The 27,878-nt window shown below is 40.9% G+C and overlaps 1 protein-coding gene across 1 annotated transcript; it reads left to right on the top strand.

Annotated features, from left to right (window-relative positions):
* On the top strand, positions 1-24,537 carry LOC141072651 (granzyme A-like). Its single transcript, XM_073559949.1, has 5 exons — positions 1-99; positions 9,331-9,484; positions 20,308-20,452; positions 21,943-22,203; positions 22,959-24,537. Exons 1-5 carry the CDS (start codon positions 45-47, stop codon positions 23,115-23,117), a joined length of 774 nt encoding a protein of 257 aa, XP_073416050.1. The 5' UTR covers positions 1-44; the 3' UTR covers positions 23,118-24,537.
* Positions 24,538-27,878: the final 3,341 nt, after the last annotated feature.

The raw sequence follows: 27,878 nt of genomic DNA, 5'->3' as shown, positions 1-27,878 counted from the left end.
TGTTATATAAAGACCAACGGAACAAAATATTGAGTTCATCAACCATGAAGCATTTCCTCATCCTACTTCTCTCTTCAGCAAGTCTGCTGGTCTCTGAAGGTAGGGGGCAATAACTTTACTCAATTCCTCTAGTTCTTCAATTTCAATACTTCTTCACTGTTATTGAGGTGACTTGATGGAGTATGTGCCCGGGGACTGCGTGCTACAAGCAAAGGGTAGACACAGTTCAAAATGACTTGCAGGACCATGGGTCCATCATTATTCCGTGGCCACCAGACGGGCGTCCTTCAAATCTCCTCCGACCTGACAGCATCACTGGTTCTTTTGATTAGCTGGCCTTGTTCCATTTAATAATATGGGTGTGACACATATATGACGTCATGCCAAACCAGCTAATGAAAAGAAGGTCCACATATGCTGGTGAGGAAGAGGTGGGCTCCAATCCGGCAGCCACAGAATAGTAACATGGACACTGGACCGGGTCCTGCAAATCCATCTGAATTGCTCTCTAGTAGCAGGTGTTAAAAATCCACTTTGGATTTTTAAATGCAGTACAAGGGTACAAACAAAATTCTTTAGTCCAGGAGAAAGAAAGACTTCGGTCTCTTAAAGGAAACCTGTCACCATGAAAATGCAATCCAGTCCAGTCTGCAGGCACCGTGTTATAGAGCAGGAGGAGCTGAGCAGATTAATATATACCATACATACTCAAGTATATGCCGACCCGAGTATAAGCCAAGATACCTAATTTTATCTAAAAAAAAGTGGGAAACCTTATTGACTCGAGTATAAGCCTGGTATGCATTGTCCCCTCATCCCCATCCGGGTATGCACGGCCTCCTCATCCCCATACTGGCATGCACGGGCTCCGCATCCCTATCCTTGTATGCATGGCTCCTCATCCCTATCCTTGTATACAAGGCTCCTCATCCCTATTCTTGTATGCATGCCCCATCCCTATCCTTGTATGCATGGCTCCATCCCTATCATTGTATGCATGGTCCCAAATCTATCCTTGTATGCATGGCCCCATACCTATCCTTGTATGCATGGCTCCATCCCTATCCTTGTATGCATGGCTCCTCATCCCTATCCTTGTATGCATGGCTCCATCCCTATCATTGTATGCTTGTTTCCATCCCTATCCTTCTATGCATGGCCCCATCCCTAATCTTGTATGCATGGTTCCATCCCTATCCTTGTGGCTCCATCTCTATCCTTTTATGCATGGCTCCTCATCCCTATCCTTGTATGCATGGCTCCATCGATATCATTGTATGCTCGTTTCCATCCCTATCCTTGTATGCATGGCTTCATACCTATCCTTGTATACATGGCCCCATCCCTATCCTTGAATGCATGGCCCTATCCCTATCATTGTATGATTGGTTCCATTCCTATCCTTGTATGCATGGCCCCATACCTATCCTTGAATACATGGCCCCATCCCTATCCTTGTATGCTTGGCCCCATCCCTATCCCAGTATACATGGCTCTACCCTATCTGTGTGTGCATGACCCCATTCTTATCTCCCATCAAAAAATATAAAAAAATAAACCATTATACTTACCTTTCTTCGCTCCCTCACAGTGTCCTGTTCTGGTTCCAGCAGCCGATTTATGCTTGTAAGCAGCGAATGGCAGGGACACCATGCGCTGCTTACAAGCAGAGCACAGCTGCCGGAATACTCACCGCTTCCCACACCAGAACTATGTGTGTGGAGGGCAGTGAGTATTAAGTAGAGCGCACAGTGTCAGCCGCCGGGCAGTCACATGTGCTGCTACTTAAGAGAAATAAATATTCACCTCTCTTAACCCCTTCATCCCCAAGGGTGGTTTGCACGTTCATGACCGGGCCAATTTTTACAATTCTGACCACTGTCCCTTTATGAGGTCATAACTCTGAAACGCTTCCATGGATCCCGGTGATTCTGACATTGTTTTCTCGTGACATATTGTACTTCATGATAGTGGTAAAAATTCATTCAAATAACTTGCGTTTATTTGTGAGAAAAATGGAAATTTGGCAAAAATTTTGAAAATTTCACAATTTTCCAACTTTGAATTTTTATGCCCTTAAATCACAGAGATGTGGCACCCAAAAAACTTGATAACTAACATTTCCCACATGTTTACTTTACATCAGCACAATTTTGGAACCAAAATTTTTTTTTGTTAGGAAGTTATAAGGGTTAAAAGTTGACCAGCGATTTCTCATTTTTACAACACCATTTTATTTTTACGGACCACATCACATTTGAAGCCACTTTGAGGGGTCTATATGATAGAAAATACCCAAAAGTGACACCATTCTAAAAACTGCACCCCTTAAGCTGCTCAAAACCACATTCAAGAAGTTTATTAACCCTTTAGGTGCGTCACAGGAAATTTTTTGAATATTTAAAAAAAAATGAACATCTAACTTTTTTTCACAAAAAAAATACTTCAGGTTCAATTTTTTTTATTTTACCAAGGGTAACAGGAGAAATTGGACTGCAAAAGTTATTGTGCAATTTGTCCTGAGTACGCTGATACCTGATATGTGGGGGGGAACGACTGTTTCGGCGCATGGCAGAGCTCAGAATGGAAGGAGCGCCGTTTGACTTTTTCAATGCAAAATTGTCTGGAATTCAGATCGGACGCCATGTCACGTTTGGAGAGTCCCTGATGTACCTAAACAGTGGAAACCCCCTACAAGTGACCCCATTTTGGAAACTAGACCCCCCAAGGAACTTATCTAGATATGTGGTGAGAACTTTGAACCCACAAGGGCTTTACAGAAGTTTATAACGTACAGCGGTACAATTAAAAAATCATATTTTTTCCACAAAAATGATCTTTTCACCCCAATTTTTATTTTCCCAAGGGTAACAGGACCCTAAAAGTTATTGTGCAATTTGTCCTGAGTACGCTGATACCACACATGTTGGGGTAAACCCACTATTTGGGCGCATGGCAGAGCTCGGAAGGGAAGCAGCGCCATTTGACGTTTTTGGCTGGAATTGAGATCGGACATCATGTCGCGATTGGAAAACCCCTGATGTACCAAAACAGTGGAAACCCCCCACAAATGACACCATTTTGGAAACTAGACCCCCTAAGGAACTTATCTAGATGTGTGGTGAGAACTTTGAACCCCCAAGGGCTTCACAGAAGTTTATAACATAAAGCCGTACAATTAAAAAATCATATTTTTTCCACAAAAATGATCTTTTCACCCTCAATTTTTATTTTTTCAAGGGTAACAGGTCCCTAAAAGTTATTGTGCAATTTGTCCTGAGTACGCTGATACCCCACATGTGGGGGTAAACCACTATTTGGGTGCATGGCAGAGCTCGGAAGGGAAGCAGCGCCATTTGACGTTTTTGGCTGGAATTGAGATCGGACACCATGTCGCGATTGGAAAACCCCTGATGTACCTAAACAGTGGAAACCCCCCACAAATGACACCATTTTGTAAACTAGACCCCCCAAGGAACTTATCTAGATGTGTGGTGAGCACTTTGAACCCCCCAGTGCTTCACAGAAGTTTATAATGCCCAGGCGTGAAAATAAAAAATTCGTATTTTTTCCACAAACATGATCTTTTAGTGACCATTTTTTTATTTTCCCAAGGGTACCAGGAGAAATTGGACCGCAAAAGTTGTTGTCCAATTTGTCCTGAGTATGCTGATACCCATATGTGGGAGAAAACTACTGTATGGGCACACGTCGGGGCTCGGAAGGGAAGTAGTGACGTTTTGGAATGCAGACTTTGATGGAATGGTCTGCGGGTGTCATGTTGCCTTTGGAGAGCCACTAATGTACCTAAACAGTGGAAACCCCCCACAAATGACCCCATTTTGAAAACTAGACCCCCTAAGGAACTTATCTAGATGTGAGATGAGCACTTTGAACCCCCAAGTGCCTCACAGAAGTTTATAATGCCCGGGCATGAAAATAAAAAAATCGTATTTTCTCCACAAACATGATCAATTAGTCCCCAATTTTTTATTTTCCCAAGGGTAACAGGAGATATTTAACCGCAAAAGTTGTTGTCCAATTTGTCCTGAGTACGCTGACGCCCCATATGTGGGAGAAAACTACTGTATGGACACACATCAGGGCTCGGAAGGGAAGTAGTGACGTTTTGGAATGCAGACTTTGATGGAATGGTCTGCGGGTGTCATGTTGCCTTTGGAGAGCCCCTAATGTACCTAAACAGTGGAAACCCCCCACAAATGACCCCATTTTGAAGACTAGACCCCCTAAGGAACTTATCTAGATGTGACGTGAGCACTTTCAACCCCCAAGGGCTTCACAGAAGTTTATAATGCCCGGGCATGAAAATAAAAAAATCGTATTTTTTCCACAAACATGATCAATTAGTCCCCAATTTTTTTATTTTCCCAAGGGTAACAGGAGAAATTGAACCCCAAAAGTTGTTGTCCAATTTGTCCTGAGTACGCTGACGCCCCATATGTGGGAGAAAACTACTGTATGGACACACGTCAGGGTTCGGAAGGGAAGTAGTGACGTTTTGGAATGCAGACTTTGAAGGAATGTTCTGCGGGTGTCATGTTGCCTTTGGAGAGCCCCTAATGTACCTAAACAGTGGAAACCCCCCATAAATGACCCCATTTTGGAAACGAGACCCCCTAAGGAACTTATCTAGATGTGTGGTGAGCACTTTGAACCCCCAAGGGCTTCACAGAAGTTTATAATGCCCGGGCATGAAAATAGAAAAATCGTATTTTCTCCACAAACATAATCAATTAGTCCCCAATTTTTTCATTTTCCCAAGGGTAACAGGAGAAATTGGACCCCAAAAGTTGTTGTCCAATTTGTCATGAGTACGCTGACACCCCATATGTGGGAGAAAACTACTGTATGGACACACGACGGGGCTCGGAATGGAAGCAGTGACGTTTTGGAATACAGACTTTGATGGAATGGTCTGCAGGTGTCATGTGCGTTTGGAGAGCCCCTGATGTACCTAAACTATTCAAACTCCCCACAAGTGACCCCATTTTGGACACTAGACCCCCCACAGAACTTATCTAGATGTGTGGTGAGCACTTTGAACCCCCAAGTGCTTCACAGAAGTTTATAACGCTCGGACGTGAAAATAAAAAAATCATTTTTTTCCACAAAAATGATATTTTTGCCCCCAATTTTTTATTTTCCTAAGGGTAACAGGAGAAATTGGACCCCAAAAATTGTTTTGCAATTTGTCCTGATTAGGCTGATACCCTACATGTGGGGGTAAAACACTGTTTGGGCGCATGTCAGAGCTTGGAAGGGAAGGAACACCATTTGACTTTTTCAACTCAGAATTGGCCGGAATTGAAATCAGACGCCATGTTGCATTTGGAGAGCCCCTGATGTGCCCAAACAGTGGAAACCCCCAATTCTAACTCCAACCCGAACCCCAACACACCCCTAACCCTAATCTCAGCCCTAGCCCTAACCCTAGCCCTAACCCTAGCCCTAACCCTAGCCCTAGCCCTAACCCTAACCCTACCCTAACCCTAACCGTAATGGAAAAATGGAAATAAATACATTTTTTTTATTTTATTATTTTTCCCTAACTAAGGGGGTGATAATGGGGGGTTTGATTTACTATTTATGGCGGTTTTTATGTTTGGCGGCTGTCGCACGCTAAAAGACGCTTTTTATTGTAAAAATAGTTTTTGCATCACCACATATTGAGAGCTATAATTTTTCCGTATTTTGACCCACTGAGTCACGTGAGGTCTTATTTTTTGCGGGACGAGTTGACATTTTTTTTGGTACCATTTTCAGGCACGTGACATTTTTTGATCGCTTTTTATTCCGATTTTATGGGACAAAGAATGAACAAAAACCAGCGTTTCATGAATTTCTTTTGGGTGGGTGCCGTTCCGCGTGCGGTAAAATTGATAAAGCGGTTTTATTCTTCGGGTCAGTACGGTTACAGCGATACCTCATTTAGGTCGTTTTTTTATGTTTTCTCGGTTTTATGCAATGAAAACTATTTTATATAAAAAATAATTATTTTTGCATCGCTTTATTCTATAAATCGCTTTAACTTTATTATTTTTTCGCTGATGATGCTGTGTGGCGGCTCGTTTTTTGCAGGACAAGATGACGTTTTCAGCGGTACCATGGATATTTATATGCGTCTTTTTGATCGCGCGTTATTACACTTTTTGTTTGGCGGTATGATAATAAATCATTATTTTTTGCTTCGTTTTTTATTTTTATTTTTTAAGGGGTTCGCTAAAGGGGTTAACTAATGGGACAGTTTTATAGGGCGGGTCGTTACGGACGCGGCGATACCTAATATGTGTACTTTTATTGTTTTGGGGTTTTTTTATTTTCAAAAAATGGATTTATTTGGGGGAATATTTTTTTTTTTTTGTAATTTATTTGGCGATTTTTTTAAAATTATTTTTACACTTTTTTTTTATTTTTTTTTTACTTTATTAAATAGTCCCAGGTGGGACATCACTGTTCTGTGACAGATCGCTGATCTTTCACATCACAGATCACTGTGACAGATCAGCGATCTGTCACAGGCAGTGCACAAGGCTTCCTCATGCCTGCGCTTTGCAGGCACTGAGGAAGCCAGCTTCCTGCAGGCCCCTGAAGGCCCCCGTCGCCATCTTGGATTCGGGGGCCTGTGGGAAAGGAGCCCCCGGCAGCAGCTCTGCACATTGCGCTGCCGTGGGGGGCTCAGGGAAGCACGGAGGGAGCCCCCTCCCTGCCGATGCTTCCCTTTAACCCCCGGTACACCGCGATCATGTTTGATCGCGGTGTGCAAGGGGTTAACGTGTCGGGGGCAGTCTGTGACCGCCCCTGACACATTGTGCCGGGTGTCAGCTGTGATAATCAGCTGACACCCGGCCGCGATCAGCGGCGCTCACCACGTGGGCGCCGCTGATTGCGGTAGACGTACTATCCCGTCCATGGGCATAGGGGCCCGGGTCCCATGGACGGGATAGTACGTCTGATGTCAGGAAGGGGTTAAGTAGCGGCACAAGTGACCACCCGGCAGCTGCAGGAGCCAGCTGCTGTGGCTGACACTGTGCGTGCAATTACAGAGAAAGGAATATTCATTGCCAGTGCAGTGAATATTTATTTCTTTTTAGCAACAAACACAGATACTGCCGCAGCCGCCTGCTCCTGCCTCCTGTGACCCGGGAATTTGGGGACAAAATAACTTTTTGTGGGGAAAATGTTTTTGTTTATTTTCACTGCTCAAAAAATGTGCTGAAAAACTTGGCTTATACTCAAGTATATATGGTAGTTTTGTGAAAAAAAATTCAGTATAACCTGTGTTTTAACCCTTTCACCCACAGGATATTTTTCGTTTTAATTTTTTGCAAATCTTCTACTTCCCAAAGCCTTAACTTTTTATTTTTCAATATGGCCATGTGACGGCTTGTGTTTTGCTGGATGAGTTGCACTTTTGAACAACACCATTGCTTTTACTATATAATATAATATAAAACGGGAAAAAAAATCCAACTGTGGTGAAATTGCAAAAAAAAGTGCAATTCTGTAATTGTTTTTTGTTTGTTTTTTTACCATGTTCATTAAATACTAAAATTGACCTGAGAATATGATTCTCCAGGTCATTACGAGTTCGCAGATACCAAACATGTATATGTTCTTTTTTTATTTGTGCCTGAAAAATATTTCCCAATTACAAGTAGGGCATTGATGCACTGAGGAAAAAATGGACCTGTTTGTTGTAAAAAAATATTTCGCCCTTTGAAAAATTAAAAACTTAAGGCTAATACAACATTTTAGTGGTAAAAATGTAATTTATTCTTTCTTCATAGCTCATTGGTATAAAATTCTGTGAGGCACATGTGGTATCAATATGATCACTGCACCCCTAGATGAATTCATTGGGGAGTGTAGTTTGTAAAATGAGTTCACATGTTTCTGTTGTTCTGGCACCTCAGGGGCTCTGCCAATGTGACATGGCACCCTCAAACCATTCCAGCAAAATCTGAATTCCAATATGGCGCCTCTTCCCTTCTGAGCTTTGCACTGTGCCTCAAAAGTAGTATTCCCCTACATATGGGGTATCGGTGTTCTCAGAAGAAATTGCACAACAAATTGTATGATGCAATTTCTCCTGTTACCCTTATGAAAATGCAAAATTTGGGGCCAAAATAACTTTTTGTGGGGAAAATTATTTTTTTTATTTTCACTGTTCAACATTATAAACTTCTGTGAAGCACCTGGGGGTTCAAAGTGTTGACCACACATCTAAATACATTCCTTGAGGGGTCTAGTTTCCAAAATGGAGTCACTTTTGGGAGGTTTTCACTGTTTAGGCTCTTCAAACCAGACATGACATCTGCTAATGATTCCAGGAAATTTTACATTCAAAAATGCCAAATGACTTCCGAGCCCTGCTGTGCGCCCAAACAGTAGTTTTCTCCCTCATATGGGGTATCGGCCTACTTAGGAGAAATTGTACTACAAATTTTATAGTGCAATTTCTCCTGTTACCCTTATGAAAATGCAACATTTGCGGGTAAAAAGACATTTGTGGGGAAAATGTGATTTTTTTTTTTTTATTTTCACTGCTCAACGTTATAAACTTCTGTGAAGCGCCTGGAGGTTCAATGTGCTCACCACACATCTAGATCAGTTCCCTGAGGGGTCTAGCTTCCAAATGGTGTCACTTTTGGGGGGTTTCCACTGTTTAGGCACATCAGACCCTCTCCAAACGTGATATGGCGTCCGCCAATTGTTCCAGAAAATTTTGCGTTCAAAAAGTCAAATGGCGTTCCTTCCCTTCTGAGTCCTGCTGTGCACCCAAACAGTGGTTTGCCCCCACATATGGGGTATCACATATGGGGTATCGGCATGCACAGGAGAAATTACTCGACAAATTTTCAGGTCCATTTTCATCTGTTACCCTTGTCAAAAATAAAAAAAATTGGATATGAAATAATTTTTTTGTGACAAAAGTTAAATGTTCATTTTTTTTCCACATTCCAAAAATTCCCGTGAAGCACTGAAGGGTTCATAAACGTCTCGAATGTGGTTTTGAGCATCTTGAGGTGCAGTTTTTAGAATGGTGTCATTTTTGGGTATTTTTCTCACATATAGACCCCTCAAAGTGACTTCAAATGTGATGTGGTCCCTAAAAAAAGGTTTTGTAAATTTTGTTGGAAAAATTAAAAATCACTGGTCAACTTTTAACCCTTATAACTTCCTAGCAAACAAAATTTTGGGGTTCCAAATGGGTTAAAGATATGTGGCACAAAATAAACTTACCTTTTCTATAGCTGTAATGAATATTTCTATTTTTGTGACTTAATATTATTTTTCCATAATTCTTAGGTAAAAAAGTGAAAATCATCAATGGAAATGAAGCTATTCCTCACTCTCGACCTTACATGGCTCTGATATATTTTGAGACAGAGACAGAAGAAATGATTTGTGGAGGAAGTTTAATAAGACCAAACTGGGTATTGACTGCAGGGCATTGCCACAAGTAAGTACGGGTATATGCAAAGTCTCCCATTATATACACTGCATAGAGTCATGCCATGTTCAAAGTACAATTACCCTCACAGAACTTCTCCAGATGACTATTGTATTTCACGGTTATATCCTTTCTATTTTGTATGCAATAAAGGTGGTGTGAACAATGGAGGTCGAGCTCTTTAGACCCTCAACAATCACAAAAATGAGGGGCGCCTGATCTCAAGAAATGGCAAGAAGTAACCATTTAAGAGAAACTGTCCAGACTGTTTTGCAAATAAAACTAATTATATGGCTGTGTAGGTCCTAGTACAAGACTAAAAATGACACTTGTCTTTCGTAATCTGATTTGCCAGTTCTGAGAAATCAAGCTTTAAAACCACATGCAAATTACCCTAGAAGTGCTTTGGTGATTGGGCAATGGGAATCAACACGCCCCCAAGGAAAATTTATAAAGCTTGATTTCTCTGCCACAAAGCCCAATTTTTGCAGATTTTACTGCAGATTACCCATGTTTTGATTCATCAGTCCAGAATAAAGAGAAAAAAAACAGTAAAGCGAAAAAAATATAAAATGCTTCCTTTCTTCCCATTTGATCTCAACAACAGCCAATCAGAGGCTGCAGTGGTCACATTGGATGAAATGTGACCACAGGTGGTCGGGGTGCACTAAGACCGGCACTAAAACACTGCAAGTGAAGAAGATTCAGAAGAGGTGAGGATTTCTTGGGGGTTTGCTTGTAATTTACTTCTGGAAAATCAGCATCAAGATTGATGTGAATTTGCCACTGCAGATTTCCCAGCATATTCTTGCAGAATTGCTGAGAATATTTTCTGCAGCAAACCCAGTACCTTAGTCTTTTTGGAAACTGAGAATATGGAGAACCCTACAGAACTTCTAGAAAATTAGGAAGGGGAAAGGGAAATTTGTGCTCACCAAAATAGTCCTGTAAGCCAGTCGTGCCTAGGGATCAAATGGCTGACCACCATGTGTTGCAAACACGAAGAGAGAAGGAAGATCCGGCACTGGAGACTTGATAAAATCCACGATAAGTTTTATTCACATAATTTCATGATAAAACCATAAAGGGGAAAACAGACCCCCCACGCCTGACGCGTTTCGAACCTTACACCAGGTTCTTCCTCAGAGACATGAAACAGAACAGTTCACAAAATGATTATAAACATTCCTAATCAGCAGAGGGACTCCACACATGTGTATAATCAAAGAGGCAGACAACTAAGCCCTCAAATCACTGGTGGAGTCACTCCCTTGCAAGAAGAAAGAAAAAAAAAAAGGAAAAGACCTATACAACAATGGACAAGACATAGAATAAATAAAAACATGTGCAATACACACGTATAAATGCATAAATACATAGCAACTATCAAATGACAAGCAACAAAAAAAAAAAAAAACCCAAAAAAAAAAAAAAAAAAAACACCAAAAATCTCAGCACTCAATAGAAATACATAAGATCATTTCTATAATTTAGACCTTGCGGATATCGTGCATCAAGCGCAAGTATCCAGAAGGCTTCCCGACAGTGTAGTAAATGTTCCCAGTCACCCCCTCTGGGGGGTTTCAATACCCGTTCTATTCCCTTAACTTTAAGACTGCATAAATTACCCTTGTGTATTTCAAGGAAATGTTTGGACAAGCCAGACACATTCCTACGACTGGACATAGACTCTGGATTAGAAGCGGTGATGTGCTCACTTAGTCTCCTCTTCAGGCTGCGTGTAGTACAGCCAATGTAATATAAACTGCACAATGTGCACTCTGCCATATACACTAAGTGTGTGGTGTTACAATTCATGTAGGTTTTAATTTTGTAGGTTTGTTGTGTACTAAAATTAACAAATTTATCTGTAATATCCATATAGCGGCACAAACCACACAATTTTTCACCACACTTATAATTGCCCAAGTAATTTAACCACGTAGGTTTAGTGCAATCAGACAAATACAATGAGGGGGACAAAAAATGACTCAAATTTTTAGCTCTCTTTGGAACACACCTATGTCCACCAGCCAATATCTGCGATAAGACTGGATCTTGATGCAGTAAGGGAAGATGTTTATTTATGATTTTAATAACACCCTTGTAATCTGAACTGAAAGCGGTAGAAAAAGTGGGAATATTTTTATTTTGATTAGTGTGTACCATGTCATTCTGCAATAAACTACTCCTAGTTTTGTTATCCACTTTCTTAATAGCCCTATTTAACATCCAGTTCTTATAACCCCTTTTTGATAGCCTGGTGCAAATTTTACGACGCTCGGATTCATAAAGAGCGTCATTAGAGCATGATCTTTTGGCACGGATTAATTCACCCAACGGTAAATTTCGTATCACATGTGGCGGGTGACAACTATCCGCATGCAATATGGCATTACCACTGGTATCTTTTCTATATAGGGAAGTATATATATTCCCCGTTTTGACATCTCCCATAATTTTAACATCCAGATATGTGGCACAAATGCCATGTATTTCGTGGGTGAATTTAATATTCAAAGAATTAGTCCCAATATACTCAAGAAACTTAAGCATCCCAGGAGAGGGAGATACATCACAACGATCAAACCACAATAGGATCACGTCATCAATGTATCTCCCCCACCACAATACATTGTCTAAATAGGGATTATCCATAGTATATATATATTTGTTCTCCCAAAAGGACATATATAAGTTGGCCAGAGTAGGAGAGAATTTTAACCCCATCGGGCAGCCACACACCTGAAGATAGTACTTAGTGTCAAATTTGAAAAAATTGGTGTTCAAAAGATGTTGTAACGCCATAATGATAAATTTTTTAAGATCAGAACTGAAATTACTTTCTTCAGTCAAAATGGTGGAAACAGCAGATAATGCCAAATCATGAGGTATACATGAATATAGAGCAACAACATCACATGTTATCCATGTGTGGTGAGGCCCCATGCAACCTCCTGAAGTGCCTGCAGAAGCTGTTTGGTGTCTCTAATGTGACCTGGTGTTTTCAAAACCAAAGGTTGTAATTTTCTGTCTATCCACTCGGAGAGTTTTTCATTAACCCCTCCAATACCGGCCACTATGGGCCTGAAAGGTGGAGGAAACACGCCTTTATGAATTTTGGGTAAGGCGTGAAATACAGGACACACTGGTTTATCCACATATAAAAAATCAGCCATGCGCTTGTCCAATACTCCCAAAGCAAGACCCTCCTGCAAAATCACAGATAAACCCTGCTGAATACAGCTTGTAGGATCATTGTTGAGAGGATGATATGTATTAATATCAGATAACATGGATAAAATTTCATTGCGATATAGTAGTGAGTCTAGAATCACCACTGACCCCCCCTTGTCTGATTGGCGGACTACTATATGTTGGTTCTTACTTAGTAAATGAAGCGCATGCTGCTCAATTGCAGATAAATTCATACAAGACTGCACATCTGAATCCAACAGAGATTTAACATCACGTTCTATTGCCCTCTGGAAAGTATCCATAATGGGCACTCTAGATATCAGGGGATAAAAAGTGGGGTTAGATATCTGTACATTTGTGTCACATTGTACTGCTGTATGTTGATTTGTGTTCTCCAAACTAGACAACATGTCAAACAAAATTTGATCTCTAACAGGAGCAACAAGTGGCAACAAATCAACATTGTTTGAACTCAAGGATGATATATCAGAAAATTGATTACCAATACCAGAATCAGGAGTAAAGAAATGTCTCTTAACTGTTAATAATCGCACGAATCGATTGACATCACATAATGTTTGAAACAAATCCCCTCTACATGTAGGAACAAAGGAAAGTCCTCTCTTCAAAACGCTCAGCTGAGCTTCACTCAGTATGGTAGCTGAAATGTTAATAACTGTAAACTCATCAGACGCAGCAATGTTACCGTTTATTTCCTCCAATGATTCACATTCCGCAGACCATATTGATGCTTTCTTCTTACGTCGGCGTCCACCTCGCCTTGTTTTCTTTGATCGTTTTTTGCATGTGATGTTAAAGGTAACACCCGATTAGAGTCCATTGAACCCTCAGAAGTAGTAGGTGAATTAAAAGACTGTTCACATGAGGAAAAACTGATGTTGTTACTACGGAATGATTGATTCCTCTTGAGAATAGATCTAGGCTTATACGGAGTGAATTGTTTCCAAGCATAAACCATATTAGAGTCATAGTCCCAGCGATCACGCAGGAACTTATTTTTCTTGGACTTGGTAATGCCGCTTTCCAAATTATCAATATTAGCATGTAATCGTTCATAGCTCTTAGAAAATGTCATATGATCAGAAAATACATCCAACTTAGACTCCAAATCTTTGATGGAAGCTTCAATGTTGGTCAATTTGACAGATTCTTCCTCCACAATAAGAGACATTAGTTTCAAAGAGCATTCACTCAAAATATCATTCCACTTCTGTAGAAAGGTATCATTATAAATCACAGTCGGTACCTTTTTTAATCTCAAACCTCGCGGTATCATCTTATGACTAACGTATTTCTCAAGAGTCACTGAGTCCCACCAGGTTTTAAGGTGAGAAGTCATCTTTCTCTCCAACTCAGAGAAAAGTGAATGCATGTCCATACTAATCTTATCCTCATTATCAGAGGAAATGCCAAATAATTCATCAGCTTTTTTTCTTCTTAACAAGCAAGTTGCTGTAATATTTTTAGTCCCGGCTTGCATGTTAACAAATGTGCGGCTTGATGGGAGCACAGTTAGTCAGTATATTTAGAAAATTAGGAAGGGGAAAGGGAAATTTGTGCTCACCAAAATAGTCCTGTAAGCCGGTCGTGCCTAGGGATCAAATGGCTGACCACCATGTGTTGCAAACATGAAGAGAGAAGGAAGATCCGGCACTGGAGACTTGATAAAATCCACGATAAGTTTTATTCACATAATTTCATGATAAAACCATAAAGGGGAAAACAGTTTGTGCCGCTATATGGATATTACAGATAAATTTGTTAATTTTAGTACACAACAAACCTACAAAATTAAAACCTACATGAATTGTAACACCACACACTTAGTGTATATGGCAGAGTGCACATTGTGCAGTTTATATTACATTGGCTGTACTACACGCAGCCTGAAGAGGAGACTAAGTGAGCACATCACCGCTTCTAATCCAGAGTCTATGTCCAGTCGTAGGAATGTGTCTGGCTTGTCCAAACATTTCCTTGAAATACACAAGGGTAATTTATGCAGTCTTAAAGTTAAGGGAATAGAACGGGTATTGAAACCCCCCAGAGGGGGTGACTGGGAACATTTACTACACTGTCGGGAAGCCTTCTGGATACTTGCGCTTGATGCACGATATCCGCAAGGTCTAAATTATAGAAATGATCTTATGTATTTCTAAAAAATATTCAGGATTGAGAGTCCTCAGTAGTTGATACCTTTTAATGGCTAACTGAAAAGATGGTAATACATTGCAAGCTTTCGAGACTACTCAGGTCTCTTCATCAGGCTAGACTAATACAAAATCTGAAGAGTCACATATTTATGCACAATACAGCCTAGAAAAAATGCAATAGATAAGACAAGTGACGTGAAGCAGAACTATCAATATGGGAGAGGGAGAAACATAAATATAAACATTGGACCAGTTCATAGATAAGGAGTCTGGATGTTTTATGGTCCTCTGATTGGGGTCTAGTTCTGTGTTGCCCTGCAAGGTTTTAAAAGGAAATTCCTTAATTGATGTAAAAAGACATAAATCCATGCGACACATTCATTCCAGCACTGAGAGTGTCAAAGTTCGTCATAAATTTGTACTCCCAAACTCGTCTCTCTATCTGAGATGTGAAGTTACCTTTCAATACCAGTAATTTCATATCCATGCTGCTGTGATCAGGGATACAGAAATGTTTTGCCACAGGTAGATCCATTCTTTTTTCTCTTATTGTGTGACGATGAGCATTCATCCTTGTTCTAAGCTTTTGCCCTGTCTCCCCCACATACAGACCCCCAGTTGGACATTTAGTACAAATAATTAAGTACACCACATTAGATGTAATGCAGGTGAAAGTACCTGGGATCTTGTAGTCCTGATGTGAGTTGGGGATCTTTATCTTGTCCGTGGTCATTATAAATGGACAGGTTTTACATTTTTTCTGGTTGCAAGGAAAGGTTCCTGCAGCTGTTGGAGAGGACAGGGAGCTTCTGACAATGATGCTTCTTAAATTTGGGGGCTGCCTAAAACACAGCAGTGGGGGGTCTGGAAAAATTGATTTTAATCGGGCATCTTTTTGTAGTAAAGGTTGTAATTTCCGTGCAGCTCCCCTTAGCACCTCCAGATTTGGGTTGTAGGTGACTACTAGAGTATACTAGACTATGTATTTCTATTGAGTGCTGAGATTTTTGGTGTTTTTTATTTATTTTTTTTTTGGGGGGGTGGTTTTTTTTTTTTTTTTTTGCTTGTCATTTGATAGTTGCTATGTATTTATGCATTTATACGTGTGTATTGCACATGTTTTTATTTATTCTATGTCTTGTCCATTGTTGTATTGGTCTTTTCCTTTTTTTTTTTTTTTTCTTTCTTCTTGCAAGGGAGTGACTCCACCAGTGATTTGAGGGCTTAGTTGTCTGCCTCTTTGATTATACACATGTGTGGAGTCCCTCTGCTGATTAGGAATGTTTATAATCATTTTGTGAACTGTTCTACTACAGAACTTCTAGCCATCATTTGTAATGTAACATTAAAGGGGGTCTGTAACCCCAAATTTACAGATTAAACTAAGCGTATTGCTTTGTCAGAGTTATAGCCTCTATATAAACTGTAATTTTACACTTGTAATTTCCTTTTCCAATTAAATTTATTCTATAAGTTATTTATGGTGCTTGGTGCACAGATAACGTGGCCGAGTAAGTGCACCGATCCTCCGGCTGTAATTTACGTGAGGCTGGCACCTTCAGGGTGTGTGCACACGTTGCGGATTCTACTGCGGATCCACCACGGATTTAGCCCTCCAGGTCCGCAGCAGATTCTCCTGCATTGTACAGTACCATTGAAGTCAATGTAATTTGAAAAACGCTGTGCACATGCTGCAGAAAAATCCGCGCGGAAACGTTGCGGGTTCATTTCCGCAGCATGTCACTTCTTTGTGCGAATCTGCAGCGTTTCTGCACCCATTGACTTGCATTGATCTGCAGCAAAACCTCAGGTCTAAAAAGATCTGCGGTTTTGCTGCGAATGAAACGCTGCAGATCGGGAGGAGGAAGAGTGTGGGTGGAGTGTGGGCGGTGACTGTGTGCGTGTATGGTGTGTGGGCGGTGACTGTGTGCGTGTATGGGCCTATGTGTGTGTGGTGGGGGTTTCTGCGGGACTGTGCGGGGGTCATCGGGCTGTGCAGGGGGGTCTGCCCGGACTGTGCGGGGGTCTCCCGGGGCTGCGCGGTGGTCATCGAGCTGTGCGCAGGGCTGTGCAGGGGTCATCTGGTTGTGCAGGGGGTCTCCCGGGGCTGTGCAGGGGTCTCCCGGGGCTGTTCGGGGGCATCGTGCTGTGCGGGGGGGTCCGCCCGGGCTATGCGGGGGGGTCCACCCGGGCTGTGCGGTGGTCTCCCGGGGCTGTGCGGGGGGAGGAGGGGTCTGCGGGGCTGTGTGTGTGTGTGTATGTGTATGTAGGCATCGTCCGGTGGGACTACATGCCTGCAACCCTGACAGTGAGTGACACATTAGCCAATGATGGGACAGTAGTAGTCCCATCATCCGGCTAATGTGTTGAATGTAAAAAAAAACAAAACATATAACATACAGAACATACATATAACATACAGTTGTGGCCAAAAGTATTGACACCCCTGCAATTCTGTCAGATAATACTCAGTTTTTTTCCAGAAAATGATTGCAAACACAAATTCTTTGGTATGATTATCTTCATTTAATTTGTCTTAAATGAAAAAACACAAACGAGAATGAAGCAAAAAGCAAAACATTGATCATTTCACACAAAACTCCAAAAATGGGCCAGACAAAAGTATTGGCACCCTCAGCCTAATACTTGGTTGCACAACCTTTAGCCAAAATAACTGCGACCGGTAACCATCAATGAGTTTCTTACAATGCTCTGCTGGAATTTTAGACCATTCTTCTTTGGCAAACTGCTCCAGGTCCCTGATATTTGAAGGGTGCCTTCTCCAAACTGCCATTTTTAGATCTCTCCACAGGTGTTCTATGGGATTCAGGTCTGGACTCATTGCTGGCCACCTTAGAAGTCTCCAGTGCTTTCTCTCAAACCATTTTCTAGTGCTTTTTGAAGTGTGTTTTGGGTCATTGTCCTGCTGGAAGACCCATGACCTCTGAGGGAGACCCAGCTTTCTCACACTGGGTCCTACATTATGCTGCAAAATTTGATGGTAGTCTTCAGACTTCATAATGCCATGCACACGGTCAAGCAGTCCAGTGCCAGAGGCAGCAAAGCAACCCCAAAACATCAGGGAACCTCCGCCATGTTTGACTGTAGGGACCGTGTTCTTTTCTTTGAAAGCCTCTTTTTTTCTCCTGTAAACTCTATGTTGATGCCTTTGCCCAGAAAGCTCTACTTTTGTCTCATCTGACCAGAGAATATTCTTCCAAAACGTTTTAGGCTTTTTCAGGTAAGTTTTGGCAAACTCCAGCCTGGCTTTTCTTATGTCTCAGGGTAAGAAGTGGGGTCTTCCTGGGTCTCCTACCATACAGTCCCTTTTCATTCAGACGCCGACAGATAGTACGGGTTGACACTGTTGTACCCTCGGACTGCAGGGCAGCTTGAACTTGTTTGGATGTTAGTCGAGGTTCTTTATCCAACATCCGCACAATCTTGCGTTGAAATCTCTTGTCAATTTTTCTTTTCCAGCCACATCTAGGGAGGTTAGCCACAGTGCCATGGGCTTTAAACTTCTTGATGACACTGCGCACGGTAGACACAGAAACATTCAGGTCTTTGGAGATGGACTTGTAGCCTTGAGATTGCTCATGCTTCCTCACAATTTGATTTCTCAAGTCCTCAGACAGTTCTTTGGTCTTCTTTCTTTTTTCCATGCTCAATGTGGTAGACACAAGGACACAGGACAGAGGTTGAGTCAACTTTAATCCATGTCAACTGGCTGCAAGTGTGATTTAGTTATTGCCAACACCTGTTAGGTGCCACAGGTAAGTTACAGGTGCTGTTAATTACACAAATTAGAGAAGCATCACATGATTTTTCGAACAGTGCCAATACTTTTGTCCACCCTCTTTTTTATGTTTGGTGTGGAATTATATCCAATTTGGCTTTAGGACAATTCTTTTTGTGTTTTTTCATTTAAGACAAATTAAATGAAGATAATAATACCAAAGAATTTGTGTTTGCAATCATTTTCAGTATTATCTGACAGAATTGCTGGGGTGTCAATACTTTTGGCCACAACTGTACAACACATAACAGAGTACATACTCACCAATCACCTAATTCCCCGAAGCCCTCGATCACCTGTAATAAAAATAAAATAATAACCTATACTCACCTTTCCACCATAGTCCAATTAATAGCAAGTGTCCCACGACGATCTCCCGTGGAGAGCTGCCACATCAGCTGATGTGACCGCTCTCCAGGGGCTCCAGCAATGAAATGACAGGTGGAGGTAATACTCCGCTGTGTATCCCTCCACTGAAAGAGGTCCCGTAACCCTAACCCTAATTCTCACGCAGCATTGCTGTAAAATGAGACTCTGAACTCAGGTATCCTCAGTGATGGACTGCAGGAGCCATTGTCTCCTGTCACTTCATCACTGGGAGGCCCTATAGAGCAGTGACATCACCTGATGTCACTCTTCTATAGGGGAGATCGTCGTGGGACACTCGTTATTAATTGGACTGCGTCAGACAGGGAGTATACAGTTGGTTTATTATTTTACTTTTTATAATAGGAGACCGAGGGCGTCGCTTGGATCTGGGAGTACAATAAAAATATGAAAACCGTGTTGTGTTTTATTTCATTAAACTACTTTTTTCTTATGTGTGTGGTTTAACTGGTGTGAGTGCCTGTTCAAAGCAGTCAAAACTGGTTTGAATCACTGACTGGTAACCAACTTACGATTTTACTTAAAAAATGCTTTGTACCAATTAATTTGCACAGCACTGTAGCTTACAAAAGCGCATACAAATCCGCAGGCAAAACCAGACTGAAAAACCTCATCAAATCAACGGCAAAAACGCATCAAATCCACGGCAAAAAAACGCATCAAAAGGCATCTGCGTTTCCTGCCAAGAGCTGCGGTTTTTGTGCGGAAAAATCTGCGGCAGAATCCACAACGTGTGCACATACCCTACAAGACCACAGTTTCCCATGTTAAAGGGGTTGACTGGGTCTTTAACATTAATGGCCTACCCTTAGGATAGGTCATCAATGCCTGGATGGTGGTGGTGTGACACCTGGCATGCTGTTTGCTGTTCCCGGTGGGAGCGGCGATTGGAACTGCTTATTTGCGGAGCTACACAGTACATTTCCATCGGCTGAATAGAGACCATGGCCAGGTACAGCATATTCCTCCCCTATTGATTTGGATAAGGGGAGGACATGCAGTACCGGGCCGCAGCCACTACATAGATCAGTGTTGTGCAGCTCCATAACTGAACAGTTCCAGTAGCCACGGACACCGGGAACAGCTGGGCTGCAGGGTTGTCGCACCCCCACCAATCAGACATTGATGACCTATCCTGATGGACATTGAAAAGAGGAAAAAATTGCAACAGCAGGAACTGCTCCATATTCCTGAGAGGAAGAGACTGGAGGAGACACTATACCAATAACACTATATTTTATACTATAATAATGAGTAATCTTATCTATTTCTAGGTGGTGGAGTCAAACAACTGTTCGTCTTGGGGCTCATTCATTGGAAGGAAATGAAGCTGGAGTTCAAAAGTTTAGCGTTAAAAAATCTGTGCCACATCCAAAATATAACAGAAAAAATTTGAAAAATGACATTCGACTTATGAAAGTAAGAATTATTCAGCCTTGTATGTAATGTAATAGGCATGTGAGCAACATATATTGCATTTCACCATATATGATCAAATCAAAAGGACCTTTTACACGTTTGAGCATATTAATGGCTATAGAGCTGAGTAAAATTCAGTTTTCATATTTTAATTTCTCCACTCCATTGCATAGATATTAAATTTCAAAGATCTGTGTTTGTAATAATACATAGCTAAGCTCTGCTGTATCTCTATGCAATAGCTGTAGAGTTATGTATTATTACAAACACTTGCAGATCTCATTTCACAGGGAAGTTTGCTCTCACCCTCCCCAACACACTGACTGCCCTGAGATGAGATCTGGAAGTGTTATTATTGATACATAACTCTACAGCTACTGAATAGAGATAAAGTAGACACATGTGCTGACATACCATTTCAGTGTCTTGAACTTTTACATCTACAATCACAGCTGTCAGGTGACCAAAAACAGGAACTTTTTGCTTCTTTGCCGGCCAGACACCAACACAGTGGACTGTGCTGGAACCACTGGGTTATAAGGAATAAGTATTCATCTTTTTATTAATTTTGTACCCATCATTTCATTCTGAATTTTTTTTTTTAAGCCTGATAATACCTTTAAGAGAAACTACACTAGATAAAGTCCCAAAATTGTTTTCTTACACTTTGCTAAGATATCATACAGGGAGTTGTCTCCAAATCTTTAGAAGCTAGGGTTATGTTGAGAGCAGGAGGCTGAAGATGCGATGAGTCGGTGGCACAGGAAAAGGCGCCGAAGAGAGAGGCTGAAGTCATTGCACTGTGTGGTAGCATGCAACGTGTCACAGGTAGTGTACATACTACAGCCTACTAAAAAGAGGGATAGAGATAGATTGTTTGACTATAACCTTTTACAAGAATCAAACTGAAGAAAATTTAGTGAAAAACACAGACATAAGCAAATAGATTTGTTGTCTACTGCATTCTTGGATTGTTGCTATGTACCAGTGTACCAGCCAAGACTTGATGTTTGATTATTCAGGAACTTACAAGAGACCGCAAATACCTTCCTCATCACAGGTCACAATTGGCTTGAGAAGATGGTGTTTTCACCAGACTATTCAACAATGTCAAAAAGTGATGTGGGTGTGTTACCAAAGCACAACACACACCTTTTTTCATACCCACACCCTTATATGAGACATACCCCTTCTATTTTCATCGTATTTTCCACCCTCTGATTGCGTGTTTTAACATTGAGGCTCTTTCAAATGATGAAGCCTCTTAATGGCACGCACTGGAAACTTTCAGGAAGGTTCCTGAAGGCTTTTATGGTGCTCGGGAGATTCACCAACTCCTGGGAGTCCATGAAGTTGCCCAGTTTACTTGGCGGTACACAGAATCCTGGAGAGTTGAAAAATACGGTTTTCACTTGGAGTCATGCAATCCTCCAAAAAATATACTTGATATGTTCCATAGAATGTGTTATGTTATGTAATTTCTTTTCCAGTTACATGATTCAGCAAAACTTGGAAAAACTATTCAGCTGCTCCATTTGCCGAAAACATTTGAGGACACAGAAGCAGGAACAGTATGTGAAACAGCAGGATGGGGATGGACTGAAAAAAGAGATAATGCTGAGTTTCTGAGGGAAGTGAATATCAGTGTTCTGGACAGAAAGACATGTCAGAGACATTGGGGAAAAAAAACTGATATAACCAACAATTTAATATGCACCATTGTGGGACCAAAGGGACAAGACACCTGTACAGTAAGTGTCAGCTCTGTCTATATTACTCTTTGTTCTGTATTTCTTCATAGTATTGTTGTTATCATTTCTGCATGCTCAGATTAGACTCACGTCCCCCCACACATGTGACCTTGGTGCAAAATCTGACCATACAGATCAGACAGCGGTCACCAGCTATAACGCTCAATTCTCCAAATATATGAATACCCAGCATGGCTAATTATGCATGTGTTGTTTTTTAGGGTGCAGTGATGTTAACCAGCCATTTATTAATCTTCTGTGATTAGCTCTGAGTCCTCGTCTTGTATCTTACGATTAGCGCTCATGCACACAGCAATGTCATGTAAATAGACCCTGCATGCAGCAAAAGGAGCGCCAATAGGATCTATATCACTGAACTCCAGTTTACTCCACAAATTCTTCGGGCAATGCTTCTATGAAAAAATACTTCCATAACATGGGAAATAAATTTGTGTACCTCTATGCTAAAAGCACTTTAAGGCAGTATATGGGCACATAGCCATGCAGTCTGAATCTGAGTTATGACCATGACCACAAGGCATAACACTGGTTACTGTAGAGCTTTTAGCCCTAGAGATCCTGAGAATGTGACCACAAACGTGCCGTGAGCCACTGAATGTCTTTTCCACCTACTCCTTCAACTGTCCTTGTGTCCCAGACATCCTATTATCAAGATATTTTACACGTTAAGACATAAAATATTCCAGTGAATTTGCTACACAAAATGTAATTATTTCTACTCCTTTTTTGTACAGGGAGACTCAGGTGGTCCTTTAATTTGCAAAGGTATTTTTAGAGGAGTCATTTCTTTTGGGGAAAATGTGTGTGGACAACAAAACGATGCATCCATCTTCACCCGCCTGACTGAGGAATACGTTCATTGGATAAACAGCACAATCCTTAAGTACTCCTAGAGCTTCATGAAGATAAAGATAATGATTGACATAGATTATATTTTACTCTGATCCTTAATCTTCATTCACAAAAAAGTTTGATTTTCTAAAACAGAATACAGCGCAGTGATTAGGAGCAAACCATCCCATCCTAAAAGCAATCATATGTATTTTATATCCTGTACTATTTTCTATATTGTAACTTTTGCATGGGAAGACTTCGCATCTTCTTCATTTTTATTTCTCGAGCAATAAAAAGTGATTACAAAAAAAGTCACATGGCTGGAGAAAAGTAGTGCTTAGCAAAATGATTTAGAGGTCCACCGCACTAGTCTAGAACCCTGCAAATTTCCTCCTACCTTTGGCATCCCCAACACCCCTTCTAATTAGTTGATATTGAACTGGAACACCTTCTTCTCCTACCTTCAGAGGTCCAGGGCACTAGTCTAGAACCCTGCAAATTTCATCCTACCTTTGGCATCCCCGACACCCCTTCTAATTAGTTGATGTTGAACTGAACCACCACCACCTCCTATCTGTGGCATCCCCGACGCCCCTTCTAATTAGTTGATATTGAACTGGACCACCTCCTCCTCCCACCTGTGGCATCCCCGATGCCCCCTTCTGATTAGTTGATGTTGAACTTGACCTACTAATCAGAAGAGTTGCCAGGAATGCCGCAGGTAGGAGAAATTTCACAAGAAGCCATGGACTATTGAGGTGGATGGTGGACCACTGTCCTGCAATTCCTTTTTTATTCAAATCTAGACAAAAAAAATTCTGTAAGATTTATTTTTTTCATACTTTTACAATATCTAAAGGGGGCTAAATGTCATATTGTTATGTCTATTGACCATGGATGAGTCAGTCATAAATTGAAAACTATATTGTGTTGGTCTTCTTTGTGCCACCAAAACAGCTGCGACCCACCAAGGTAAGAACGCCACAGGACCTCTGAAAGTTTGTTGTGATATCTGGCACCAAGATGTTAAAAGCAGCTGTTCTTTTAAGTCCTGTAAAATGCAAGGTACGGTCTCCATGGATCTGACTTATTTTCCAGCATGTCACACCAAAATGAGCCCCGGTTGGTTGCCTTCCCTCTATTTTATTGAGAGCACAGCATATGAATCCAGGATACACAATATTATCAAACTAGAGCACAGATAATCAACCTAAGAACTGTGGGAGTAAAAAAAGCACCAAATCTTTCTGCCCCAAATGATTTGAGGTGTGGTGATGTTAACCAGCCATATTTTAATCTTCGGACTACCACAAATCAGCCTTTTTTTTTACATTATCTGCAAAAAGTAAAATGATGGGAATTGTTCAGCTGAGTCAGCTCACCTCATATACATTTACAGACTCTCAAGATATTCACAGATATCGGATCCTGGTTAGCGATGATGAAGATTATATATGTAGAAAAACAATAATTTCTGTATAGCACTAACTCTCTAAATAAAATTATATTAACCTTATTCCATTAAAAGGATTATATATCAAAAAACACAAGTTTAATACCAGGACATTCTAAAAAAACCTATGCGCTTAGAACCTGAAAAGATAACCGGTTCTTAATCAGGTTCCATGATTACAAACAAGTTATCATTTCAGGTTCAAACTTGTATGTTTTTTGATACATTATCCTTTTAATGGAATAATAAAGTTAATATATTTTTAGTTGGAGATTTAGTGCAGGACATGAACTATTGTTTTTCTACAGATATTACAATATTTAAAACATTTTGTGGGCACAATCATCATTCAGACATAATTCAAAACATCAGTTTTTAAAAAGAAATAAAAATAATCATGGGCCTTAATACAGTTTTTAAGCAAATTACAAAATCAAGTCAAAAACGGAAATAAATAATAGACACTAATAAAAAACATAAAATAAATTACGGTATCAATCATTTTTCAGTAAACTTTATGCATCAAAGCCTTGCAATAGCTATCAGTAATTCTTACTGCCCAAGGTTGGCTAGATATGTGAACCCAGGATAAGTGCATATATTATAGTTTAATCTTACAAATTTCCCTTTTTTTCTTACTGTTTTGTTTAGTTATACCAGTTTTTTGGGGGAAGAGGGAATTCTGGAAAACATTAAAACTGTTATATTAGTCTGTCCATCATTCCTCAGTACCAGCTTTTTCTAAGGTAGGTGTACGATTACACCTCTACCTGTCATGTTGCTAAACATGAGCATAATTTTAAAGAGTCTGGCAAAATGGGGTGAGTGAACAAGCAGAAGACAACAACTGTGATGATGATTTTGCTCTATCTTGTCACTCTTGCACCTCTGATACTGATACCTATCCATATTAATATATGTATAAGTGTCTCATCTTTACAAGCACTCAAGTTTAAGCCCTATCTCCTCAGGATGTTCAAACCATCGAGGAATTCACACTATTGCATGGGGTTAAGTGAAACCCTGTCCCTTTCTGCTCCTGGAAAATTGGGTGTGTTGGTAAGCATGGTGGTTGAGAAACCACCAGATACAGAGTTATATACAGGGTTGGACTTGTCCACCATGGTCATGGTCTAGGGTCTTCTCAGGTGAGCCCAGACTATGACAAAATATTGGGCCCAAAGTTCCACCAGAAGACAACTTCAGTTGAAGCTAATCACTTGTCACTGGAGTCTGATTTTTTTTTTTGGGGGGGGGGTGATTCAGAAGTAATTTATAAGAGAATCTTCATGATATCTTGATTCTCTTGATTCTAGCAATGTACAACAGCTTGCAAAATTATTCACACCCTTGACATTTTTAATGTTTTGCTACCTTTCAACATGGAATTTTGCTGTTTTTTTTTAAGGTTTGCATCAGTTCATTTAAAGAGCATGCCCACAACTGTGAACATTTGGTTTTATTTTTATTGAGAAGCAAACAACAAATTGGACAGAGTAACTGAAAACATCAGTGTGCATAACTTTTCACCCCCTAAAGTTGGTACTTTGTAGAGCCTCCTTTTGTGACAATTACATCTGCCAGTCTCTTTGGATAAGATAAGCTTTCCACATATTGCCACTGGGATTTTTACCCATTCTTCAAGGCAAAACTGTTCCACCTCCTTCAACTTAGATGATTTCCTCTTGCAAACAACAATCTTCAAGTCTGACCACAGATTCTCAATTTGATTAAGGTCTGGGCTTTGACTAGACCTCTCCAGAACATTCACATGTTTCCCCTTAAACCACTCAAGTATTGCTTTAGCAGTATGCTGTGGGTCATTGTCCTGTTGGAAGGTTAACTTCCGTCCCAGTTTCAAATCACTGACAGATTGAAACAGGTTTTGCTCAAGAATATCCCTATATTTCGCACCATCCATCTTCCCCTTGACTCACACCATTTTCTATGTCCTTGCTGCCGAAAAACATCCCCATAGCATGATGCTGCCACCACCATGTTTAACTGTGCAAGGTGGTGTTCTTGGGGTGATGAGTTGTGTTGGTTTGGCACTAGATATTGCGTTTACCTTGATGCAAAAAGTTCAATTTTGGTCTCATCTCACCACAGCACCTTCCTTCATACATTTTGGGAGTCTCCCATATATCTATTTGGTAGGCGGGCCTCTATTGGCAGGTTTGTTGTGGTACCATGTTCTTTCTATTTGTTGATAATGGATTTGATGGTGCTCTGGGGGATCATGACAGATTGGCTTATTTTTTTAACCCAAACCTGACTTGTGCTTCTCAATACCTTTGTCCCTGACTTGTCCCTGAGTTGTTTGAAGATCTCCTTGGTCTTCATGGTGGTGTTTGGTTAGTGGTGCCTCTTGCTTAATGGTGTTGCAGCCTCTGTGGCCTTTTAGGAAAACAGTGTGTTATATTGCACACAGGTGGACTTCCTTTCACTAAGCAGAAATGTGGAAATTTTTGCAAATTTATTAAAAAAGAAAAACTTAAATATCACATGGTCATAAGTATTCAGACCCTTTGCTCAGTATTGAGTAGAAGCATCCTTTTGAGCTAGTACACCCATGATTCTTCTTGGGAATGATGCAACAAGTTTTTCACACCTGGATTTGGGGATCCTCTGCCATTCTTCCTGGCAGATCCTCTCCAGTTCCGTCAGGTTGGATGATGAACGTTTGTAGACAGTCATTTTCAGGTCTCTCCAGAGATGTTCAATTGGGTTTAGGTCATGGTTCTGGCTGGGCCAGTCAAGAACAGTCATAGAGTTGTTCTGAAGCTAATCCTTTGTTTTTTTAGCTGGGTACTTAGGGTCATTGTCTTGTTGTAAGGTGAACCTAAAGACAAGTCTGAGGTCCAGAGCACTCTGGAAGAGGTTTTCATCCAGGATATCTCTGTACTTGGTCGTATTCATGTTTCCTTCAATTGCAACCAGTTGCCCTGTCCCTGCAGCTGAAAAACACCCCCATAGCATGTTGCTGCCTCCTCCATGTTTCACTGTTGGGATTGTATTGGGCAGGTGATGACCAATGCCTGGTTTTCTCCACACATACTGCTTAGAATTATCACCAAAAAGTTCTATCTTCGTCTCATCAGACCAAAGAATCTTATTTCTCATAGTCTGGGAGTCCTTCATGTGTTTTTTAGCAAACTCTATGCGGGCCTTCATATGTTTTGCACTGAGGAGAGGCTTCTGGATCACCCGCCAGGGCAGTGGGGATGCTCGGTACCGGGCCGGTATTTAAAGGGGATGTGTCGCTGCAGCGGTGACTCGGTCCATGGCCCTGAGCATCTAATTTAAGGGATAAAGTTTATAATAAAGTGTTCGTGAGGCCACCTGTGGTATTCGGTCAATAGGAGCG

Source organism: Dendrobates tinctorius, unplaced genomic scaffold, assembly GCF_039654945.1.
Source record: "Dendrobates tinctorius isolate UK_male_01 unplaced genomic scaffold, ASM3965494v1 ptg000285l, whole genome shotgun sequence".
Lineage (NCBI taxonomy): Eukaryota > Metazoa > Chordata > Amphibia > Anura > Dendrobatidae > Dendrobates > Dendrobates tinctorius.
This window is presented reverse-complemented; position numbering and strand designations above follow the sequence as displayed.